General features: G+C 39.6%; 1 protein-coding gene across 1 annotated transcript in view; it reads right to left on the reverse strand.

Annotated features, from left to right (window-relative positions):
- Positions 1 to 2,637, reverse strand: part of RECA3 (RECA homolog 3) — a 42,928-nt gene extending 40,291 nt beyond the window's left edge. The window contains exons 1-2 of the mRNA XM_077386470.1: positions 2,444 to 2,637; positions 477 to 537 (exon numbers count right to left, since the gene is read on the reverse strand). Coding sequence (XP_077242585.1) covers positions 477 to 537; positions 2,444 to 2,563 — 181 coding nt within the window. The 5' untranslated portion in view covers positions 2,564 to 2,637. The remainder of the gene's footprint in view (positions 1 to 476; positions 538 to 2,443) is intronic.
- Between the last annotated feature and the right edge of the window lie 7,361 nt (positions 2,638 to 9,998).

Below are 9,998 nucleotides of genomic sequence, written 5' to 3' on the forward strand. Positions count from 1 at the left end.
GGTGGCGGACAGTCTAGCGAGAGGAGTCTCTAAAGAAGGTTTGACTCTGTTTGATTCTCTTCGGCCTTGATTTTTGTTGCCTTTGTAGTAGAGTTTAGCATTGTTCTTATTTGTTTCCGACTTTTATGTATCTTGACCATCTCGGTCCTTTTTCTATGCAATAAAATTGGCTACCATTTAAAAAAAACAGAAACACAACATTTGCAGGCTATCTCAATCCACAGTACGAAGTGTTGTAAGTTGTAACTCAAATGGATAACAGAACAGCAAAATTTGCATGCAACCATTCAAAAAAAACATCTGCAGCATACCTATCCAACTTACGAATCCAAGAAATGCAAATAAAAGTTACATAAGACAAATTTAACTTTGATGTTCATGCACAATACCACCTGTAGAAAATTAGCAACAGTGTCACACCAAAAACAGTAAATGCTCAAAGCATGGCTGGAAAATTAAATGTCAAGTGCTGATACCTTGAGAAGCAAGAGAATGAGTGTGTATCCCAATAGAAGCGATTCCATCTCTTTTTCCATTCTACAAAGCAAAATTATACAATCCGGCAAACTATAAATTAACCATAGAAAAAAAAAATTACGCACAAAACCATATACACACAACATTGAGTCATAAACAGCAATTGAAAGAAAATGCTAATCCATCCGGACGGGAAAACCATCACAACAGCAATAAGTCATAAAGACAAGCATCACAAATGAAACAAGTGAAGCAGAATCTAAAAGAAGTTATGGAAATGTTGTTGGACATGAGAACATAGCAGAGAATCAATGACACCCATATGAGGTCCCAAAATACCAGTTTCATAAATAGCGTTAAATCAGCTCATTTTCAGCTCTACTATAGCTATCTCTCTTCCCCTTCTTGAAGACCTGCAGCAGGGCGATGCCCGAGCCCAATAAGACATTACAGGTACGAAACCATCATATTTTTGCATCAACCTACCCATATTCCCCTTTTGAATCTTCTCCTCAACCTTAATCCTAATATTCCCCATCTCATTCCCCGTTGCAACACAACCTGAACCCATCACCACATCATTCCTATATTTTGCTAGACTTTTTGGTTCATAGTTAGACATTATTCAGTAGATCTTATGTTGTTTGTTAGACATACATTGAGATCTGATTTCTTTGATTGATTGGTTAACATTTTCTTACATTAGAATTTATTGTTGATACTTTACTCGGATGAATTGATATCTATTGATGACTACTTTTAAAAGCTTTGGATTTTTATGAAAATTCTAGTTGCCAATTCATTATTATGGAGCATTAGGGTTTCAGATTGATGAACAGACCTCTTGAATCTTGTTTACGATGAACCACGCTATGATACCATGTTAATCTTTTAACAATCCACGGCCTCCAACTTGTAGGGAAGAAGGAGAATCACAAATGATGAAAGTAGAGGAGAATAAGTGGTCCATCTATGATGGGCTCCATGCTAATAATGCGAAATAACAAAATAACATAAATAAAAAAATCACAATAAAATGATGATGTAAATCTAACTTAAATAACAATCCTTATAAATCATCTGAGAAAGGTAAATATTTGGTACATGGACCATCCATTGTGGGCCCCTACCAGATGAACCCTTATAAATCAACTGAGAAGGTACATTTTCCCGGATATAGGCTACTGATGTTGGGACTGCCGTGTTTTGATAACTGCACTAACTCAGTTTGTCTTTTATTATTAAAAAAGCTGTCAAAAGTTTTTACAGCTCCCAAAAAGCCCTAAGAAGCCAATTTAAAATTTAAAAAAAAAAACAAGCTGAGTCTGTGCAATTATTAAAACATGATAGTGCCAATATCAGTAACCCTAATATATCATTAACAAGAAAGTACATAACAACTCCAAGTCTTCAGACTATTTCTAGGGTTTGCAACAACCCAACAATGAGAACATGAAATTCTTCCAAACTTGCAGCCAAAAAAGGACAAATAAAAAGAAAAAATAATGCCATGAAGAAAAATCGCTCCTTTCATCAGATTCTAATGAATCGATGAGATCGTTTAATTAATAAAGCAGTGAAAATCCATCAGTCGCAGTCAATTAAACAAAACAAACAGATAACATAATTTTTTATGATTGCACTGGTATAGGCTACTAATGTTGGTACTACCATGTTTTGATAACTGCACTAACTCACTTTAACAAGAGAGTAGATAACAACTCCAAGTCTTCAGACTATTTCTAGGGTTTGCAACAACCCAACAATGAGAAAATGAAATTCTTCCAAAAATCATCGGATTCTAATGTATCGATGAGATCGTTTAATTCATAAAGCAGCAAAAATCAATCAGTCACAGTCGCGGTTAAAGAGAATAAACATATGAAATAATTTTTCATCGGAATCATATGTACAGAAAGAGAGAGAAAACAGAGAAGAAAAAAACTAAGAAATGAGAGTAGAATACCTGTTGGAACGAGCTAAAGAGAGAGAAGAGAAAAGGTTTCAAGACACGAGAGAGATTAATGGAGTGAAAAAGTGGAGAAGATGAAGGAAAAGAGGAGGAGATGAATTTTAGGGTTTTCATGAGGAGTTTTTTGGGTTTGAGAGATGAGTGTTAGGTTTTGGAGTTTTAGAATATGGCGCCATTTCTTAGTTTTATTTCCAAGAAAGTCCTCTTCTTGTGCTTTGTCACTGTCACTACTGCAACAACTACTAAGCATCTGATGGTACTTATTTTTTGGGATGATCCAAACCGTCCATGTATGTTGTGCCTAAAAAACTCATTTCTATAGGATGATCCCAACCCTCCAATCCGTAGAAGAACTGAAGATTATGGAAACCTTGTAGATCGGAGGGCTAGGATCAACCTATGGAAATTATTTATGTTGTATTCCATCACATGGACAGTTTGGATCATCCTATGATGTGGCCCGTACAATACTTTTTGAAAAATATACGGGACTATAAGAGCTTACACCATATAAAAACTCTATTTTTAAATATTTTTTCCCCTAAATTCATATGATGCGGGACCCTATAAACCAGTATTCTTCAAAAAGTACGGTACGGACATCATTGGATGATCCAAACCGTCCATTTCTTGGGCCACAGCATAAATTGATTGTGGCAAAAATCATTTGAATGATCCTAAACCTCAAATATATAGAAGTTTACTCAAAATATTTGGCCTAAAAAGGTGAATTTTGTACTGTATTCCAAAATGTTATGATATGTGTGATGAATACATACTTATTGGACTTCTTACTAATATGAAAGAATTGAGTTGAGTTCCATATGCATAAAAATAATTTTGGTGGACAAAATTGCTTCTTGTTGTGGCCCAACAAATGGACGGTTTGGATCATCCTATGGATTGGGCAGTACTGTACTTTTGAAAGTATGAGTTTGCGGAGTCACACCGTATAATTTCTCATTTATTTATTATTTCCGATAAATTAAAGGCCCCTGCCTACGGAAACATCCATGAAAGGCTTCTCAAACACTAGGAAAGATAGGCATGTTTGTCATATGGTCGTACTGACAGAAGAGTTGGGTGTGTTGAGGGTTCCACGTGAAAGAAAAGTTCCCATAGAGAAAAGATGAAGAGATGTGGATGGGCTGAAAAGAGCTTGGGCACCCTCCTCTTAACGGCTAGCTTTTCTACCCGGGTCCGAACAAGTGGTATCAAAGCCGGGGCGTGATAGCTCTGATGTGCCTCCGAGGATGGAAAAGTCCCTTGGGGAAGATCTCAATAACCGTAGTGTGCCCTTGAGGATGGAGAAAATCTCTCCGGGAAGATCTTGTAGTTCCTATATTGCTCTAGCTTGGAGGGGTGAGATTGTCCACATTGCCCCCACTTGGATGGGGAGATTATTGGGAGGTTCCACGCACAAGCAAGTTTCCACATCGGAAAAGGTATAAAAGGGCTTGGGCACCCTCCCCTTAACGGTTAGAGGATGGAAAAAAATCCCTCGAGTAACCCCACATGCCTTCGAGGATGAAAAAATCCCACATGGAAGATCTTGTAGTTCCCACGTTCCAATCACGTGGAGGGGCGAGATTGTCCGTTGTGCTTCCACACAGAGGGGGAGACTGTTGGGGGGTCCACGTGAAAGTGTCCGCGGTGCTTCACACGGAGGGTGAGATTGTTGGGGGGTCCACATGAAAGCACATATCTCACATCAGAAAGATAAAGAGATGTGGATGGGCTTAAAAGGGTTTGGGCACCTCCCAACAGTGTGGGAGCTTGGAAATTAAGGTTTAAAAATATTTACACACAATCTTGTTTGCAAATAATGGTTATAATTGTCTTATTTTTTTCAAGTTACCGAATGAAAAATTATTTAAGGGCGCTTAAGGAAGGTGGCATTCATGGGACTACCACTCGTGGTTTTAAATTTCGTTTTCGATAAAATTTCGGTCCTCACTGAAATCCCGAAATTTTGGCCAAAATTCGATAGAAAGTCCTGAAATTTCGACCGAAATTCTGTAAAGAAATAAAAAGGGCATTTTTGTTTTGAAATTTTGGCCAAAATTCCCGAGATTTCAGAAATTCCGGCTGAAATTTGGTAAATTTCGGGAATTTCAGTTTCAGTACGTTTCGGTTTCGGACTTGACCGAAATCTGAAATTTTGGACCCCCCCAGAAGGGGTGCGTATTCGGCTTTAAGATGGTCTTCGAGTCTGAGAAATTGATTCTGACCAGTGTATTCGTTGAGAAGGGCTATTCTGGTTCTGGAAAAGGCTTGGTTAAGCCAAATGTTGATTAAAGTGATATTACATCATGCCTGAGATATGCCTATGAGAACTAGGGATGAGGCTCTTAAAGCTCTGGTGCAGAATTGCCTATACCTGAAGATCAAGACCATCAGATTGGACAGAGGAAAAGAGTATATCAAGATCAAGTTTGCAGTGAAGATCATGAGATGATCAAGTCCATGCGGATAGGTTCGGGTTTTACAGAATATATGTGGGTTGAAGAACTGCTTTCAGCGAGTTATTTTCTCAACCGAGTCCCACATAAGAAGCTTGACGTTACTCCGTACGAGGTATGGAATAGCAGAAAGCCAGTTTTAGAGTATGGGATTGTCTAGCTCACGTCAAGTTGCCGGACCTGAAGACTCAAAAGGTTGGATACAGAGGTATCGACTGTAATGGTGTTTGGATACTCAAAAAGTCACAAGGGGTGTAATAGTGGAGTCAATCAATGCAACCTTCTTCGAGAACTTTTCCTTCTAAAATCCGAAATGGATGAGATAGAAGTTGCTTTGTCTTTTAATTAGTAATTAGCTGAAGAGGAAAGAGATTGAGATCTCTGAGGCTACAGGAACTGAGAAAGAGCTTGAGAGTGGAGACTCAAAAGACTTTTGACCCGTTTTTATGGTCTCTTGGTTGAAAAGGACCCTGAGACGCATGCTGAAGCTACGTCATCACATGATGCTGTTTAAGCAATAGAAAATTAATTGCACTATATTATGTCCAATAACACCCGGATTCAGGTAGACGTACCACCAGGATGCGAACCTTTTGGTTGCAAGTAGATCATCAGGAGAAAATTCAAGCTGATGGATCATTGGACAAGTGTAAGGCCAGATTAGTAGCAAAAGGGTTCAAGCAGACGGAAGGTTTCGATCACTTCGATACCTTTGCTCCTGTAGCGAGGATCACAGTAATACGGCTGTTAATTGCTATCCTTAATCTGATTATTCATCAGAGGGATGTGAAATCTGCCTTCCTAAACGGTGATTTGGAAGAAGAGATGTATATGGAGCAGCCTGAAGGATTCGTCACTCCTGAAATGAGAAGAAGGTCTACAAGCTGAGAAAGTAACTATACGGCCTAAAACAAGCTCCTTAGCAGTGGCATGACTGGTTCAGGAAGTGATGTTTTCCAACGGTTTCGTGATAAATGGAGGTGACATTTGCATCTTCAGCAAATGAATAGAGAACTCTTGAGCGAGAATCTGCCAGTATGAGGATTTGGGACAGACATTTATAATGTAAACATTAAGGAAATGGGAGAGGCTAATGTGATTCTGAGAATCAAGATTGTCAGACAGAAGGACGGGTTAACCTTTACCCAGTCGAGTTACATTGAGAAGATTCTCAAGAAGCTTAATCACTTCGAGTGTGCGCCTGCTCCAACTCCATTGAGTCCCAGTATCCAGTTGATACGGAACAAAGGCAGAATTGTGGCTCAACTGAATATTATTCTAAATTGGGAGTCTCATGTACGTAATGTACTGTACGAGACCAGACATAGCTTTTGCTATGGAGATGTTGAGCAAGAACTCAAGTAATCCAGGGAAAGAGCAGTGGAGTGCTCTGACCAGAGTTCTGAGTTACCTAAGAGGTCAAATGGATTACATGTAGCACTGAGGGAAATTCCCTGCTGTGATCGAGGAGGATTACAGTGACGCGACTGGAATTCAGATCATGAATATTCCAAGTCGGTGTCTGCCTGAGTCTTCACCATTAGGTGGAGGAGCGATTTCATCGAAATCAAGTGGCAGACAGGCATAACTCATTACTTCATGGAATTAGAGTTTATTGCTGTTACCTCTGCTTGAAGAGAAGTAGAGTGGTCTGTAAACGGTGATGTTTATAGGCCTTGTCTGTTCTGTGATTTGACTTTCACGGACAAGTCTTAGGCGTAGGGGAAAGATGAATATCAGCTATTGTCTATCCATCTTAAGCAAAATGGTACTCCGCTTCTTTAAGACCAATCATGGACATCTTGTCCAGGACAATCCTATCATGCTCATCCAATCTCAACAAAGAAATGACTACCATAAGACCGCCTTCTGTCTTTGACTAACTACCTTGTCATTTCTTTTTAATTATAGCAAAGATCGCGACTGAAGAAGACTTTATTAGGGCTGAGGAATTACTGGTTTAGAGTTGACCTCTTTCGACTCTTCGCTGTACGCTCTTCTGTATTTCTCTCTCGCTCATTTATTATATACTATTTAACTCTCGTTCATTCCCTTCGGTCACCTCCTTTCGGGAAAAAGGTAGTGAACAAAGCCCTACGTATGTGTACCGATACTCGTACCTCCTGGAGAAGTATTCAATCTTCATTGCCTAAATGTCTCGACGTGAACTTCGGCAAAGCTTTGCGTAAACGTCTACTATTGAACCGAAGTTGGACTTTCGCGAACGTCGCTTTCGAGCTCGTCTTTAATAAAGTGGAGTCAACAAAGTTTAGACAACCCTGGCAGGTCATAGAGCTTAAGCGAAGTGAGCTTTAGCGAAAGCAGAGCTAAGAAGTTGGTACATGGCAAGAAATGAGGTCTATGCTTTTTCGTGAGAAGTGCCTATCTATTATACCATTACAGCGCTTATTATGCTGCTTTAACCACTTTATTCATTTTTTGGCAGCATGAGAGAAAGTGGAGTCAACCATTGTATGAGATCAAGCGAGCCTAGTGAAGTTTTTTAAGATCCTCGCCACAACATTAGCAAGATGCAAGGGCAGGTTCTTTGTACAAAACATTTCGTCTGAAAACTTATTTTGTAAAAATTGGAGTGGATCACTGAGGCTAGGGATCCAGGGACCCAGGGATCGCCAGTTGCTGAATCCCTATTAGAATTCTCAGTCTTATTGAGTCTTGCGCGCAGTTCTCTAGACTTTTCTTAATAGTAGTCTTTTCCGCTTGTCCTAACTTTGTCTTTGTTGACGTCTTTTACAAGACTTACCCTGTTCAAAAGTATCAAAGAAAGTCACGGCTTTGTTTGGCCAACATGGAATAGACTCCAAAGTCTGGACTTTTCAGATGGTGGCTTAACCAAGAATGGAGCTGGCTCTTGTGGCTTGTCTTTTAGGAGTGGGACAGATCCTGGCTGTTCTAAGGATGATAAGGTCTGAAAAAAATCATCTCCCAAAAAATAATTAAAAAAATCATTCTAAAAACAAAAGGAAAGGGGGTGGTAAAATAGTACTTAAAATCAGCCGCCATCACGGTACAAACTGTGAAGGCCATTTGGATACACGGGTTTTATAGTTCGGGATTGTAAAATCCTTGATTTTACAGGCTAAAAGATGCATTTTATAGCTAAAACCTTGTTTTGATAAGCTAAATCATGGAATGTAAAATCCAAGTTTTAGCTTATAAAATACAGGTTTGAACTTGATAAATCCATATTTTAATTAACTCATAAAATCCGGGAATTTTACAATCCTGAGTTGTAAAAGTAATGTATTCAAACGATAGTGGGATTGGCCGACTGTTACTTCATCGTCTTCTTGTGCAAGTTTCACAACATGAGGTTTCTTCTTTATTTTCCAAAAGAATTCCCATTTTGCTAGTTGCCCTCTTGTCGTATATTGTAAGTGCGGTCATTTTTCGTGTCATTGGTAGAGCGTAGAGCCCCTCTACCCTCACACCTTTGGGTGTTTTCTTCTTCAACTTGTTCACACTATCTCCCTCCATCCCTCTATCTTCCTCCTATCTTCTTCCATACCGTTCTCCTTTCTAGCTCTACAAGTCCACTTCCTTGGTCATCCACCTCATTTTCCGTGTCACTGGCATTGTTGTGAAACTATTGATAGATGCCATGTGAGTGGGAACGATGGTCGTTTGCTTCTTGCAATTCACTAGGTCACATACCTACAAAACTAAGATTTAGCCGACACTTTGAATTTATTGGCAACACAAGTGTCGTGTCGCCCGTGTCCACATGTATCGACACTCCTTAAGACACTTTTAGATGTGATGCTAGAAGTGTTAGCAACTTTATATGTATGTGTGTGTATGAGCGTGACACTATTTTTAGTTTTTTAGGGGTTTCCATGTCAGATACCTTATATCCATGTCGAAACTCGGCACATGAATCCGTGCCCACAAATTATGAGTACATATACTTTCTATTTTAGCCGTGTCCCCGTTTCTAAATTTTGGGAATTTGACATGCCTGACACCCATGTCTGTGTCAAGAAGCGACACTCGTGTTCGTGTCCACAAATCATAGCTACAAAATGAACAGATAGAAAGTGTGTTATCTTACATTTTTTTGTATTCATTAAAGAAGAATATTAAGATGGGTGCATCAAGATAAAAGAAAACCGCTTGTTGTAAGCTACACAATTAGTCCCTGTACGTTTGAGATTGTGACAACCGATTGCGAGCCCCAAACCAATTATCAGACTCAAATTTGAATGTACTTTTGAGGCCAATGATAGGTTTTGGGCTCACAACTGATGTCACAATCTCAAACGAACAGGCCATTAAATTCTCGATCTATTAAATATTATCGACACGAAGGATCCATGGTAAACCTTCGGAGTTGAATTTATCATTAAAATGTCATATTTCAATTTAGCTAGGAAAGTGATATAATCCATAAGGCCTCTTAGATGATGAACATGGACTGCAATGAAATTTAATACTTTATTCATGGTCCAAAGGAGATCCAAAGCAAAGCCACTTAGATGAACGGTTCCGATCATTCAGAGGTGGGACCCACTAGGCTGTAGTGGGCGAGCCACATTGTTGAACGATGAGGTCGCGTCCCCACTTGGAGCATTTCTGGCTTTCTGTTTTTTGGTAGACCTGGCAAATGGGTGGGCCGCCGGGTGGTACGGGCTGGGTCACAAATGACCTGGAATCTTAGGGGTCACTATTTTGTGAACCAAGACCCCGCCCATAGGGGCCAGGTCGACCGCGGGTCACCCAGGTTTTCTTTCTTTGTTTTTTTTTTTTGCCGTTTCTATTCCCACACCATATAATGATCCAAACCGTCCATGTGATGGGCCGTAACGTAAATAGGCTGTGCCCCAAAAAATAATTTCCGTAGGATGATCCTAGCCCTCTGCTCTATGAAGGAATTGCATATTATTATTTATGGAAACCTCTTTAGATCGGAGGGCTAGTATCATCCTATGGAAATGATTTTTGGAGCACAACCTATTAATGTTGTGTTCCATCACATGGACGGTTTAGATCATCTTATGATGTGGTCCTATAGTGGTTTCTGACAGTACTATAAGAGCTCACACTATATAAAATCTCGGTCATTTGGG

This window comes from Tasmannia lanceolata, unplaced genomic scaffold (genome assembly GCF_043159265.1).
Source record: "Tasmannia lanceolata isolate RefF3 unplaced genomic scaffold, GAP_Taslan_0.1 ptg000002l, whole genome shotgun sequence".
NCBI classification, from domain to species: domain Eukaryota; kingdom Viridiplantae; phylum Streptophyta; class Magnoliopsida; order Canellales; family Winteraceae; genus Tasmannia; species Tasmannia lanceolata.